Source organism: Oncorhynchus mykiss, chromosome 11 (assembly GCF_057628025.1).
Source record: "Oncorhynchus mykiss isolate SJ-2025 chromosome 11, ASM5762802v1, whole genome shotgun sequence".
Classification (NCBI taxonomy): domain Eukaryota; kingdom Metazoa; phylum Chordata; class Actinopteri; order Salmoniformes; family Salmonidae; genus Oncorhynchus; species Oncorhynchus mykiss.
In genome coordinates, this window is record NC_143032.1 from 48,238,844 (window position 1) to 48,254,275 (window position 15,432).

At 43.7% G+C, this 15,432-nt stretch overlaps 1 protein-coding gene across 1 annotated transcript in view; it reads left to right on the forward strand.

Moving 5' to 3' along the window:
• The first annotated feature begins 10,058 nt into the window (after positions 1-10,058).
• LOC110535759 (unconventional myosin-Ih) overlaps positions 10,059-15,432 on the forward strand; it is a 44,532-nt gene continuing 39,158 nt past the window's right edge. The window contains exons 1-3 of the mRNA XM_021620998.3: positions 10,059-10,195; positions 13,595-13,744; positions 13,947-14,062. Of these exons, the coding sequence (XP_021476673.2) occupies positions 13,619-13,744; positions 13,947-14,062 (242 nt within the window). The 5' untranslated portion in view covers positions 10,059-10,195; positions 13,595-13,618. The remainder of the gene's footprint in view (positions 10,196-13,594; positions 13,745-13,946; positions 14,063-15,432) is intronic.

Consider the following 15,432-nt stretch of genomic DNA (forward strand, 5'->3'; position numbering starts at 1 on the left):
TATCAACACATGTTCTAACAATGCACTTAGCATCACAAACGTTCTCTCTACGCGCTTGTTTGGGAAACACGTAAACAAGTTCCCTCGTAAATAACGAAGTATCTATCTGGCATGATCATCATAATGTTTAAGTTACATCACAACTGGGAAAGAGGCCTTGGGCCCATATTCATAAAGACTCAGAGCAGACATGCATGGACAGGGGGGACCTGCTCATAGATCAGCTCTCCTGCTCTGAGATGATTTATTAATATGGCCAAGATCACCAGATCCCCCTTAAACAAGTACTGTCACCACTGTTTGCATCAGTCAAGGAAGTCCCAGTAAACGACTCCCTGCGGTTCAGTGAACACAGTGATGACATTCCGCTCTCTCAGGAATAATGGGGGGGAACAACGGGATTCCCTCTCTAAAAGAAGCAACAACCAGTGTTTGGTGGCTCTGTTTTTGTCTTCCACCTAAGTGTTTACCAAAACACCCCTGTCTGTCCTTTGGACACTTCTAATAGGCACCCCAGCCAGAGAGCCAGAGCCAGAGTGTCCCCCGGAATGACACATTACCCAGGGTGACCTCATGGCCAGAAAGAGGAAGCTAGCTGTCAGCAGTGCTTAACCAAAGTGCAGCAGGAGAGTTCAGCATGCAGCCAAAGCCTTTCTGTTCCTGATTAGGCCAGGGTTGACCTGATGGGCTGACCTCAGACTTGGGGTCATTCGGACCAAAGGCCTTGTTGCTTTTGGCAGTTGCTGCCAATTGCTACCTAATAAGAAGTTGGTGGTAAGAACATGGCTTTATTTAATTCAAGGGGTGTTTGAGAAGTGTAGAAGTGACCACTGAACCAACCCATATGGAAGTTTACACATTTGTTGATGTATGGACAGTATCTTAATAATCCTGAACACTCCAGTAGGTCGACATCAGTGTCAGCTCTGACCTTTTAAGGTGAAAAAAGTGAGGGGTGACTGGACATGGTCTCTAGACTCCAGTAGTACACCCAAATAAGCATTTGGGGACAATCAGACAATACAAGATGCCATTCTGACATTATATTCATTCTCCATTATAAAAAAGACAAAAACACCAAAAAGAGTTACAAAAAAGTGACTGCCACTAGTCCATCCATTCTATATTTTATATTCTCTATCTTTTGCGGAGGCAGGTAACCTCATGGTTAGAACCGAAAGGTCGCTGGCTTGAACACCCAAACCGACAAGGTGAAAAATCAGTCGATGTACCAGGGCGCCTTACTACAATGCCTGACCCTGTAAAACAACACATTTCACTGCACCTACCCGGTTTATGTGACAATAAAAACATATATTTTTTTATAGTTCTAAAATGGTCTAGAGAGAGCAAAGATATACTCCTTCAGGACTGTCAATGAAGTTCTCCTGGAGTATGCTCTGGAGGACAGCTAACGACTGCCATAAAGTTTTGACTTTGAACTGCTCTAACACAGGCAGTCATCTGTTAGATTCAGACAGAGAGGAAATAGTCAAAGAGGTTGAACTTCAGGGGTGACTCTCTCAGACAGGCTATTTTATTGATCTATGCCCCATTTAAAGTCCTCTCCTGCAGTTTCAAGCCTTACGGAAACCCTGAAGCCCAAGGCAACAACAACAAAAATAGACTCTTGGACTTACAGTATCTCATCTGGATGACTTAATATCTCATTCGAACAACTTAGTATTTGGTTTGAACGACTTAGTATCTCATTTGAATGACTTAGTAATTTTTGAAAACAGAATTGTTCTTTTGTCTAATAAGGCCTCATTTATTTACGCATCGATGGGGGGATTGTGAGATAAATCTCCTGGTAGACGCTGCACTTCCCAGGAGTCACGTGTATCCCCTGTCGCAAGCGGAGACAGTGGCTATGGAGACATATGTCTCCAAATCCCTGCGTCAGGGGTACCTTCGGGCCTCCACTCCACTTCTCAATCAAATCACGGTGAGGTACAGTTACCCCGCTACCTCTTATACCACAGCAATTGGGTCAATGCACAGGCGCGCTTCTTCACAAAACTGGATCTCAGGTGCGCATAGTACCACCTCAGGGCATTATGAGTACCTCGTCATGCCGTACGGGTTGATGAATGTTCCATCAGTCTTCCAATCCTTTGTAGACAAGATTTACAGGGACCTGCACGGGCAGTGTGTAGTGGTGTATATCGATGACATTCTGATATACTCCGCTACACGCGCCGAGCATGTGTCCTTGGTGCGCAGGGTACTTGGACAACTGTTGGAGCATGACCTGTACGTCAAGGCTGATAAATGCCTGTTCTTTCAGCAAGCCTTCTCCTTCCTAGGGTATCACATTTCCACATCAGGGGTGGAGATGGAGAGTGACCGCATTTCAGCCGTGCGTAATTGGCCGACTCCCACCACGGTAAAGGAGGTGCAGCGATTTTTTTAGGTATTGCCAATTACTACCAGAGATTTATCCGGGGTTTTGGTCAGGTGGCTGCTCCCATTACCTCACTGCTGAATGGTGGTCCTGTACGTCTGCAGTGGTCAGTTGAGGCGGACAGGGCTTTTGGGCAACTAAGGGCTCTGTTTACCTCGGTGCCCGTGCTGGCCCATCCGGATGGATCCCTCTTTGGCGTTCATAGTGGAGGTGGACACGTCCGAGGCTATGATAGGAGCCGTGCTCTCTCAGCGCTCGGGTAGGCAACCGAAGCTCCGCCCCTGTGCCTTCTTCTCGAAGAGGCTCAGCCCGGCGGAGCAAAACTATGACGTGGGGGACCGGGAGCTGTTGACTGTCGTCAAGGCCTTGAAGGTGTGGAGACATTGGCTTGAGGGGGCTAAACACCCTTTTCTCATCTGGACTGACCACCGCAATCTGGAGTACATCCGGGCAGCGAGGAGAATGAACCCTCGCCAGGCAAGGCGGGCCATGTTTTTCACCCGTTTTGTTTTCACCCTTTCGCACAGACCAGGTTCCGAGAACGTTAAGGCAGACGCACTGTCCCGGCAGTATGACACAGAGGAGCGACCCATGGATCCCACTCCCATACTCCCCGCCTCTTGCTTGGTGGTGCCAGTAGGTTGGGAGCTGGACGCGGACATTGAGCGGGCGTCACGTGCAGAGCCCGCTCCCCCTCAGTGTCCAGCTGGGCGTCTGTACGCCTGATCTATTGGGCCCACAAGTCACCCTTTTCTGGTCATCCTGGGATCGGTCGGACGGTGCGCTGTCTTAGTGGGAAGTACTGGTGGCCCACTTTGGCTAAGGATGTGAGGGTTTATGTTTCCTCCTGCTCGGTGTGCGCCCAGTGTAAGGCTCCTAGGCACCTGCCCAGAGGTAAGTTGCAACCCTTACCTGTTCCACAACGGCCGTGGTCGCACCTGTCGGTGGATTTCATAACCGATCTTCCACCTTCACAGGTTAACACCACGATCCTGGTTGTTGTGGATCATTTTTCTAAGTCCTGTTGTCTCCTCCCTTTGCCCGTTCTCCCTACGGCGCTACAGACTGCGTCTTCCGGCCCTATGGGGTGCCTGAGGATATAGTGTCTGATCGGGGTTCCCAGTTCACGTCGAGGGTCTGGAGGGCGTTCATGGAACATCTGGGGGTCTCGGTCAGCCTTACCTCAGGTTTTCACCCCGAGAGTAGCGTAGGAAGGTTCCTCTGCCCTCTCTGGACATCGAGGGGGCCCCGGCATACACTTTTTGATCCATCCTGGATTCGAGACGTCGGGCGAGGGGCCTTCAGTACCTCGTGGACTGGGAGTGGTACGGTACGGAGGAGAGATGCTGGGTTCCGGAGGAGGACGTGTTGGACCCTTCTATGCTGCGGGACTTCCACCGTCTCCTTCCAGATCGCCCTGCACCTCGCCCTCCGGGTCGTCCCCGAGGCCGGTGTCGACGCGCGGCAGGAGCCGTGCGTCAAGGAGGGGTACTGTCACGACTTCTACCGAAGTTGGTTCCTCTCCTTGTTCGGGCGGTGTTCGCCGGTCGACATCACAGGTCTTCTAGCCATCGCCGATCCATTTTTCATGTTCCAATTGTTTTGTCTTGTTTTCACACTCACCTGGTTTTAATGCCCTAATTACATGTTGTATATTTTCCCCCATGTCCTTGTCGGGAATTGTTTATTTGTAAGTATTTGTGCTATGTGTTACTGGTACCCATGTGTTTGTTGTTTTGTATGCCGTTAGTTTTATATATTAAACTGCTCCAGCTATTCAACAAGTTCTGCTCTCCTGCATTTGACTTTCCCTGACACCAGTTACATGCATTCTACTCGTATAAATGTATGGAAAAATATGTTCTATTTAATTTTAAATATATTTAATTGTATATTATTATTATTATAAAATACTATAATACTCAAATTTTTATTATGAATTGTGAGGGACTCCACAGGTGTAACTAAAATATGCTGGGAGTCAGAAAGCAAGTGCAGGTGGTGAGTTTAATATTAAACAGAACATTGAACAATATAACAAACATGAGTAGCATATAGACATGAAACACACAGTCAATACTGCCTGGGGAAAGAACATAAGGGAGTGCCAGATATAGGGGAGGTAATAAGTGGGGTAATGGAGTCCAGGTGTCACCGATGATGATGTGCAGGTACTGCTTAATGATTGAAGCCAGGTGTGCGTAATGATGGATCCCAGGACGGTTGGTTAGTTTACCGGCGATCAGAGGGGAGGAGCGGGAGTAGACGTGACAATGGGCAAGAAAGGCAATGAATAGCCTACTTCCTACAAATGTGACTTGTTATGTTATGATTTTGATGATGTCAAGGTTTGTAATAATATGTAATTGGCCAATCAAATCTAAAAAATGTAACATGTATGTAACAATAGACACTAAGAAATATCAGATTGTTTTTGAACTAGCGATCCACACATAATGGCAGCTTCATCTCAATGTATTTTTCAATTTTAGACTTTTCAAATATATTCCATTCTCCTGTTTATATTCTGGGTATTTTCCCACTAATATTCCTTTATGTAATTAAGCTTTCACATGTGTGTTTTTCTGTTTAAGAATCTTGTTGGTACTTGCTTCTGTGCACAAATCAATTGCCGCTGCAGTTTGAGACTATTTATTCAATTTCTTTATCAAAAGAAGCTGATACTGGCCTTTATTATGTATGATTATTTCAGCCTAATTAAATTGATTAATATTAGGGTGTTTCTATTCATACATTTGACAGTGGCTCATAGCTCATGCAGTGGCGACCTGTCATTCAGAAATGAATAAATAAATACAAGTCACATGTCAGTTTGCAAACAATGTAAAAAAAAATATTGAATTCAGTTAATAAAGCTGCATACACATGGTCTCTTTTTTGTTTTGTTGAGTAAGGCAGCTCCAAAATGCAGGTGTTTCAGCCTAGCTCAGTGCTTTCTGTGGTGGTGGGGGGGGGCGAGCCAGCAAAAAGAGGAGCATTGCGCCGTGATTTGCTCAGTGTTCTGTCACTCATGGGGACAGTAGGTCATCAACAAGTTTAAGTTCTTTGTAAGGGTAGCCATCCCAAATTTCAGCCCTTTGGGTCTTGCGATAGAGTTATATCACAAGTGCCCTTCCAAGAAGGCTCAAGGTCATTGGCCACAGATAAAATGTCAAATCATGTTATATTTACAGTAGCTTTGATTGGACTGATCATGTCAACATCTTACTTTCAAAGTTTTAGCTAGTAGTCATGAATCAAATTGACAATCTACTGGAAAATCCTTTTTAATCCTTATCATATGAAGATAAATAATGAAGAGAAATTATAGATACAAATGTATCTGTGCTCATTGGCCATTGGGCATAAAGTTTACTCAAGAAGTTGGAAGTCACAAATTCAACAATGAGTCGTTTGGAAGGAAAGAGTGGCTAACTACAAGCATTGCAATGCAACCACTAATGTTAGCCTGCTATTCAATGGTGTGGCTCTGTGTTTTTTCCCCCGAGTTCCCACTATAAATCCAGAGAATGCCAGACTTTGATGACAAAGTTTGATGACAAAATTAGCCCACAAAGAAAATGTATTGTATGCTGCTGCATAATTTATGTAATATGCCAGGGAGATATGTATACTGTAGCTAAGAAAGTAATACTAAGTGTATGTTGTGTAGTGAGCTGTTAGTAGCCCATGTGCCTCACCATAATAATTTGGTCTATTTTCACCAACGCGGTACTGTAAACACATCATTCATGGCTGGTGTGTGCTTGTTTGCCAACTTTTTTTGTACAGTTTTGACAGTGCTACTGAGGTGGCGCAAATTCAGCACACACAACATTCTATAATAGTGTTATTGTCACGCCCTGGCCTTAGTATTCTGTGTTTTCTTTATTATTTTGGTTAGGCCAGGGTGTGACATGGGTGATTTATGTGTCTTGTCTTGTCTAGGGGTTTATTAGATTTATGGGGTTGTGTTTAGTAGAGTTGTCTAGGAAAGTCTATGGTTGCCTGGAGTGGTTCTCAATCAGAGGCAGGTGTTTATCGTTGTCTCTGATTGGGAACCATATTTAGGCAGCCATATTCTTTATGTATTTTGTGGGTGGTTGTCTCCTGTGTCAGTGTTTGTACCACACGGGACTGTTTTGGGTTTTCACGTTTCTTGTTTTTTGTAGTTTGTTCATGTATAGTTTCTAGTTATTAAAGAACCATGAACTTCAACCACGCTGCGTCTTGGTCCTCCTCTCCTTCCCAGGAAGAATCCCGTTACAGTTATTTGTGTTATTATGTGTTATTTGACATGTCAAATTAAAAGCTTATTTGACGCATTAAATAGTGTTATATGACGTGTATCTTTTTTGACAGGCAAAGTTCAACGTGCCTCACCCTAATAATTTGGTATTTTTTCACCTCTTAATTTCGCCTACTGTTCTAACTTGGTGGTGCACATGTAGCCTATAACCTGTTTTAGAGAAATGTAATCATCGAATTTTGCAAGAACTTTCATTGTCTTCTTATATGCCGCCTTTTTTTTAATCCTACGGCTCTGACTTGACTTGCCATAGTTTGTACATCATGTCAGCCATATCAGCTATGTTTTTTTTAAAGGCAGTAAATGAGCCTGAATGAACTGTTTCGCTGCCAGACAAGGCTCCGCTGAAAGCCAGGTGTAGCAGTGGTAAGGTGTTGGGACTGCTGTGGGGACAGCTTTATTTAGACCCTTACAGTTTGTCGGTACCGTTTGGCACCGCTATAGTGCAATTAATGTATTGTTTAGTGTTGTGTTGTATAGTGGCTTTGCTGGCATGCATCCCACATTTTTTTTGCCCCACCAAGATGTACATGCTAAAATCACCACTGAGCCCATGTAAAGCCTACCTAAAACATGTATAGCCTACCTAAAACATGTATAGCCTACCCTACATTTGAAGTCCTTCAAAATAGAAACTAGATATCTTAGTGGTAGAAAGTAGAATATAAACTGGATATAGGCTACTGTAGGTTAAATAAATACAACCAAATAGGCCTAATCAAAAGAATAGTGATAAAGGGGGAAAAAAAGATAAGCAGAGCATGCCCAGAGCTTGTGTCTGAGCACTACCAGAGCGAAGTTGGAGTGGGAGAAAAGGCCGTTTTTTTCTTTTTTGATCTTCTCCAGCCATTCCAGACGAATTACACCCGCTCCTCGCTCCACACTCGCCCACTAACACGCTCTGGCACTCAAAAGCAGCACTTTCTTTAGGCTATCAAAAGGACTGTCAGTGCGGAAGTATATCAACGGATGGAATCAGTGAATAAATGGCTGCAGCAACGGTCTGATTAGCACAACTGGCAGTGCACAACAAATGAGACCTAATTAACACAAAATAACAATTCAGTAGTTTGAACAAGATAATCAGTCATTCAAACGAGATACTAAGTCTTTCTAACAAGATACTAAGTCGTGCTGACGAGATCATTCCAAGAGTCTGGATTATTTTTTTGTTGCCACGACTTCTATGTGACGTGGCAGATAGTGACCGTGCTCTGAGAGACCGCTGCATATGCCTAATATCAAAAAGGTTGCTCCTGTTCCTCTGTCACAGTGCTATTGTATTGGGAGATCACACACCCTCCATCTTTCAGGTTTCGAGGTGGTAAATGGGGTTTACCTTTGTGTGACCAGGGTCAAGACCAATCAGCTGTGTTCTTTGGGAGGACAGCCCTTTTCATGGGCTTAGAGGGTAAGATGAAGACACATTTGTATTCTCATTCACGGGTGATCTCCGCACAACGGCGGCTTTAGACATTGCCTCAACTCCAAAAGATCTATCAATATGCCCTTTGAAAAAGACACAGCAGTCGCTGTGTATTCCAGAGGGATGGATGGTTCATGGACACTTCAATGTCAAGCTGCCTGATTTTTTCTCTGTATTTAGCCTTGTCTATGATAGGCTGCATCCTTATAGCGCACTACTCTTGACCAGGGCCAATAGGGCATAGTGCAATGGCCATAGTACAACGTCGGCCATGTTGGGAATAACTTTCAGTCATTTTTCCACTCTTATCCTTTGTGCATTCCTATTTTTCTGCACTGTGGATGTATTCAGTGCTATACATAGGGGGGAAATGCTGTTCACACATACATCTGAAATCATATGTAGGTTAAAAGAAATACAGGTGTTTTTTTTATATCATATAGCTTCCTCAGCTAAGAGAGAGACAAACATTTTGTGAAAGTAAAGAACTGCCTTCGATGTACTGTATACAGGGAGTAAGTAAACTTGCTGACCCTATCCTCCAAGGCGGGGACCTGAACTGAAGACGGGGGCCCATTCTTCGTTCTGCTACTCAGAAAAAATTACTATGATGGACTATGAGAGAAAGAAAAGAGAGAAAAACTGAGAGCGAGAGAAGGAGGAATAGGGGGAATGGGAAAGAGAGAGAGAGAGAATGAGAAAGAGAGAGAGAGGGACCTGGCAGTAATGGTCTGAAGATGTGAGTGGTATCATCCAGCCTTCATTCTCAGCATGGAATCTCTAATGGGAAAATCAACCTCTCTGACTCCTCTGTAATTGGATTTAACCGGGTCTCGTGCAGAATCAGCCCAGTGGGTAGCTCAAAGCTTGTTAAGATTGGACAAGCATTGCTGGGCTCCCTGGTTGGGGAGAGTGAGGCGAGGGGCTCAGGCAAAAGAAGCCCCCTGACAACTTCTCGGAGTGGAGGGTGGATAATTGAAATGGGCAACATCTGAACATCCATTATGTCTAACTTTACTCTAATGCTGGGAAGCAGCTCCAACTGCCACAAATAGAAGGAAATTGGATCTTTTCATTTGGTCATCGTGTCAGTGGAAACGGACACCTGTGCTTCCCCTGTGTGTGTGTGTGTGTGTGTGTGTGTGTGTGTGTGTGTGTGTGTGTGTGTGTGTGTGTGTGTGTGTGTGTGTGTGTGTGTGTGTGTGTGTGTGTGTGTGTGAGAGTTTGCTACTACAGGTTACCATGTTACTGAGATAACCAGGTTACTGCTCCCTTATGGTCTTTCCCTGTGAATAGTAAATGTGGGGAAGACCACAAACAGTCTTCAGGCTAAAGTTTTTATTTTAAAAGTGGTCTCTTTTTTTATTTCAACTGTGTATTATTAGGGCAAAAAGTGGACTAATATGATGTGAGAGAATGATTGGAGTATAAAGGGCCATTATGTTGGTATTCCTTGGCCTTTTGGAGATTATTTTGTAAACATTAGGCATTTCCTGTCAAGCATGTGTAGTTTTCCATTGTGCAAACTCCAAGCAAAGTTTTGTGAATCAACAATTAACAGCTTCTGATCAGAGAGCTCTGAGATTTGATATTAGGATTGTATTCATTGGGCCCCAAATGGAAGAAAAAGGATGGAAACAGGGATTATCTAAATTTATCCAATAAGAAACACTTGTTTTTATTTTCTGTTGCTAAACATTTTGCTACGTTTTGCAATGGTGTGGATGAATGAATATGACCCAGTTTGGCACCTTGACAACAGCCTTATGTCGAGCAGGGAGTATTTGCAGCAGCAGTCAGGGACCCTTATGAAATAGTAGTGGCCCGGTAGAACTATAAACTGAGTAGTTTGTAATTAGCCCGTCGTTTATCTGTCTAATCAAATATCATTAACAGGACCTATGCTGTGCCAGCAGGGGGTTGCTGTGGTGGTGGTGCTGCTGCAATGACACACACGCGCGCACGCTTAACGAGAGCGACTCGGAGGACGGTTGGATTGGATTGTGTTTCTGCATCTTTGTGTTACACCCCATCGAGCTAGTAGACCACTCAGGTAAGCACCGAATAAGATCTCCCTCTCCCTCCACCTCCGTTCTCGACGGCATGAATGATAGATTAAGCAGCTGGGCCGCAGTCTCCCGAGGATGGGTCAGTGCGATCACGGCGTGGAGGAGCAGAGCACGCAGGTATACAGCACCACCATACCCTGTGGTAGATCTTTACTTAATGGGTAGCGGCTACAGAGGAGAGAGAGGACTGTACCGTAAATACACAATTTCTTCAGAATTGGATTTTTGCCAACTAACTGTCAGCACACATGTGACATAACTCTGGTCCAGAGAGGGTGAAGAATTTACATCCAACCTGGATGTCATCATCCCGTTCCTGAGTTTGACTGAGAACTTACCCACACAGATTTGGAGAATGCAGGTATGCTTCAAATGTACTGTATGTGTACCATTTTGTCTTTTCACAGATGGGATGTTAACTTTTCATAAGGTCTACTGTAAAACATTCCTTGCTGCTCCTTGGCCCCTAAGAGCGTTAACTAGTTGAAATGCTTTAAAGTCGAAAGTTTGATTCATGCTAAAAGATAAAATAACCAATATCATCCCTTTGGGTGCTCACTGCCTGACCGTGTTAGATTTAGAGGGGGGGGGGGGGGGGGGGGGGGGCATAGAGGCCCAGCCAGTGGACCATAGATAGATAAAGTGCTTACGACAGGGATGGAGGCCCACTCTTTGTTAGTGGGGCGTAACAGGATCGTGTGGGTCAGGCAAAGAGATTGGCTTCCATACCGTGGGGCGGAATAGAAGAAGGGAGGGAGGCAGATTCATTCCATCCTTAGAAGACGGATATGTTTTCCTCATGGAAACATTAGGGCACGCAATGGAAATCGTTTGAAAATGTTTTGCAACAGAAAACAAACATGAGTGTTTTGTAGTCCCTCCCTGTTTCATTCCATTTTCTTCCATTTGGTGCCTAATGTTTATGACCTATTTTTCACTGGGTCTTGCTAGTTTGTTTTCCCCTCCTGCAGTTCTCTCACGGGGACGAGAGGAGGTCAACATCGTCTCAGGTGACGTTGTTTGACACTCTAGACCGAGACGAAGGGGCATCTCTTAATTCATTCATTTACATTTTAATTGGGCGGGCTGCAGCTAGCCTAGCGGTTAGAGCATCGGGCCAGTAACTGCTAAGGTCGCTGGTTCGAAATACCTGAGCCGACAAGGTGAAATATCCGGCGATGTGCCCTTCATCAAGGCCCTTAAGCTCCAGGGGCGTCGCACTACTATGGCTGACCCTGATAAAACAACACGTTTCACTTCACCTATCCAGTGCATATGACAAAATAAAACATCATCATTTTTAAAAGGCAATTATTGGTCCCCTGATCTGACAATGAGTCACTTTTATCAGTCTATAAATTCTGTATAGCCTAGATGGAGAGACACATGGAAAATACATATGTCCATTGAATTATGTTACACTGTGTTGAGTCTGTCTCCGATACAGTTCCCTCACAGATCCAGTGTCTTGTGCACAGTTATTGGTTTACTGTGACCACTCTCCAAATACAGGAATTGTCCATCAAGGTAGTTGTATTAACAGTAATATTTACCCGTTGTCCATATGATCTGTTATGGAGCTGTACGGTAGACTCCCAAATCCCCCCTGTCTCTGAGCGTTGCACATCATCTGTTTGCACTGCCTTGAGAGATGCTTGTTCCCATGAAGGAATGGGGTGTCACAAATACCCCACACAGCCAACACCACTACCATCATATTAGTAGATTGATTTTGACGTCTCAAATGGGGTGCCTTCAATGATATTGTTCACCTGTCTCATTGGCTTAAAGTGGGGGTGAGAATGCTGAGAGGGGGTTGGTGAGAGACACGGGGTGAGGGTTATTGTTAAGAAGAGGGGGTGGGATTGGGGGGTGGGTTAATGGGGGGGTAGGGGGGGTGCTCTCATCCGACTAGCCCCCCTCCATCCATCCATGAGGCCCCATGTGAGGAGGGTAATGAAGTCCAAATTGCAGCACAGGATTGCTTGGAACAAGCCCCTATTGTCCGCCCTCAAGGCACACTAAATGAGTGTCACAGCAAACAGCGGGACACAGACCGTTACTGCACTATTTAGTCTGCCCCGTTGTCTCAAGACGGCCCCATTTCAGAGGGTTCTCAGATCAGACAAATACTGCCCCTCTCCCTCATTCCCTCCCTCCTTTGCCCTCACCCTTCCTCTGTCCAACCGAACCCCCTTCTCATCCAAACATAGGGCAAATCTTCTCTATTGTGTTTTGACTGGCCAGCATGAAATTGATTGTGACATTAAATGTTTTCTAATGAATAATTACTGAATGGATATGCTGGGGGACTATATGTAATGGATTGTAGACTGCATTTTAAAAACCTTATTTTTGTCTCTGCTCCATGGTATTTACAGGACAAAAACACTTGGCCTTTCTCAGAAGTAATGAGGGCTATGGAATAGGAAAGGGGACTTGGGGGTGGGGGACTAAGGGCTTTGTGTCAATTACATCCAATGGATTATCTTTTTAAAATGTTTAAATGAGAGTTGAGAATCAAAGGATTTCTGCCTTCCAAAGAAGGAGAAAAAAACCAACCAACAAAAGCTGGGAAAAAACCTTTGGACCAAGTGTTGGTGTTGAGAATGCAAAACAGATTGGTGGAATTTTTCCCACTCTGCTTTCTTAAATGTGCCGCTGTTTTGTCGTTCCCCTGTTCCATTTGCACAGGGTGAGGGTGGTGTGGTGGTTTACGGGCCGCTGGCCGACGCCTCTGTACTATGTGCTCTGTAGCAGTCATTAGTTTCTGTCTGTAGACTACCATTGCCCAATCAGAGGGCTCTGCTTCAAAGCCCCATGAGACCCACAGAGCCCTCGTTTCAATAGAGCTAACAGCTAACTTTAGCTTTTTCTGCGGATTTCACACCTCCGCTGGGTAACCAAGGACCCCTCTGCAACTTGACTTAAATATACAATATGGAGGTGTAGTTGCTAATTGTTTACATTGTTGGCTGCATGGTTATACAGTACACATGATATACATATGATATAATATGATATAATATGACATATGATATAATATTAATCAATTTCCTATCTCATGAAAGCACACAAATCCTTAGTTTTAGGCAAACAATATCTGATTTTGCTCATGGATTGGAGAGGTGTGCCTCGTTCTGTCCAATTAATTTATGGACAATATTAAAGTTTTGTATCGCATCTTATATTCATCCTGCTTATCCATCCACTTTTGTTTGGATGCCTGTAAAAAAATCACGTAGAACTACATAAAAACATCCATAAAATGCATTCATAAGCAGTACAATAATACATTTATGAAACACTTATCTTCTTCATTCTTCCAGTCCTTATGTAGGTACCCTTCAAATCAAATGTTATTTCCATGTGCTTGCCTGCAGGGGTGTGCCCGGGGTCAGCTGGACATGGAGGGGGCTCTGACCGCACGGGACCGCGTGGGGATCCAGGACTTTGTCCTGCTGGACGCCCACACAAGCGAGACTGCTTTCCTAGACAACCTGAAGAAACGCTTCAGTGAGAACCTAATCTATGTGAGTTTGGTCGACTTAGTACCAACATTTAAAAACATACATAGCATGATGTATAATGACACCACTTGCAGACCCTGTTTGTTGCAATAGTTGAAGGAAAGATATATTATAAGTAACATTCTGGGAAACATTTAGAGAATGTACAGCTATCAACTTACAGATATTAACCACAGTTATTAACCAGGTTTTTCTTCACATGAAGACCTATATAGGCACTCTGCTAGTGTCTGTGAACCCCTACAAAGAGTTGGATATCTACAGTAAAAAACAGATGGATATATACATGGGCGTCAACTTTTTTGAGCTTCCACCGCATATGTGAGTGTCATATAATTAGCACGCCAATGTGTGTGTGTGTGTGTGTGTGTGTGTGTGTTTTTGCATGTCTGTTTGCAAATCTTTTTGATTGTCAGTTGTGAGAGGATATGTCATACCACAGGATAAGCCCATACATGGTATACTGGTCATTCTACAGAAGTGGTACAAATTGGGGGTTGAATTTCTTCTCCAAATTTGTATCCTGTATCTTTCAACATATGTCAGGTAGACATATACATTGGGGCAAAAAAGTTTTTAGTCAGCCACCAATTGTGCAAGTTCTCCCACTTAAAAAGTTGAGAGAGGCCTATAATTTTCATCATATGTACACTTCAACTATGACAGACAAAATTATGAAAGAAAATCCAGAAAATCACATTGTAGGATTTTTAATGAATTTATTTGCAAATTATGGTGGAAAATAAGTATTTGGTCACCTACAAACAAGCAAAATTTCTGGCTCTCACAGACCTGTAACTTCTTCTTTAAGAGGCTCCTCTGTCCTCCACTCGTTACCTGTATTAATGGCACCTGTTTGAACTTGTTATCAGTATAAAAGACACCTGTCCACAACCTCAAACTGTCACACTCCAAACTCCACTATGGCCAAGACCAAAGAGCTGTCAAAGGACACCAGAAACAAAATTGTAGACCTGCACCAGGCTCGGAAGACTGAATCTGCAATAGGTAAGCAGCTTGGTTTGAAGAAATCAACTGTGGGAGCAATTATTAGGAAATGAAAGACATACAAGACCACTGATAATCTCCCTCGATCTGGGGCTCCACATAAGATCTCACCCCGTGGAGTCAAAATGATCACAAGAACGGTGAGCAAAAATCCCAGAACCAGTACATGTCCAGGCCCGTCTGAAGTTTGCTAGAGAGCATTTGGATGATCCAGAAGAAGATTGGGAGAATGTCATATGGTCAGATGAAACCATAATATAACTTTTTGGTAAAAACTCAATTCGTCGTGTTTGGAGGACAAAGAATGCTGAGTTGCATCCAAAGAACACCATACCTACTGTGAAGCATGGGGGTGGAAACATCATGCTTTGGGGCTGTTTTTCTTTGGGGCTGTTTTTCATGTGTGTTTCGGTAGTGACATTAAAAGGTGGGACTGCATTTTTTATGTTTAAAAATGAACAAAACGACTTATTAGATCAGTATGTTTCAATGTAATAAAATAACAACTCCATATGTTCTACTGAAGTAAAAGTGTTAATGCAAATTTTAAATCGTTAATAGCTTTATCGTCAAACATGAAGTTTAGGAGCAAGGGATTAGAACAACCTCAACTCAATTGAAATACGTGTATAAACAATGACTTTGCACTATATTAATTTAATAATATGTTTATTATTGCCTTG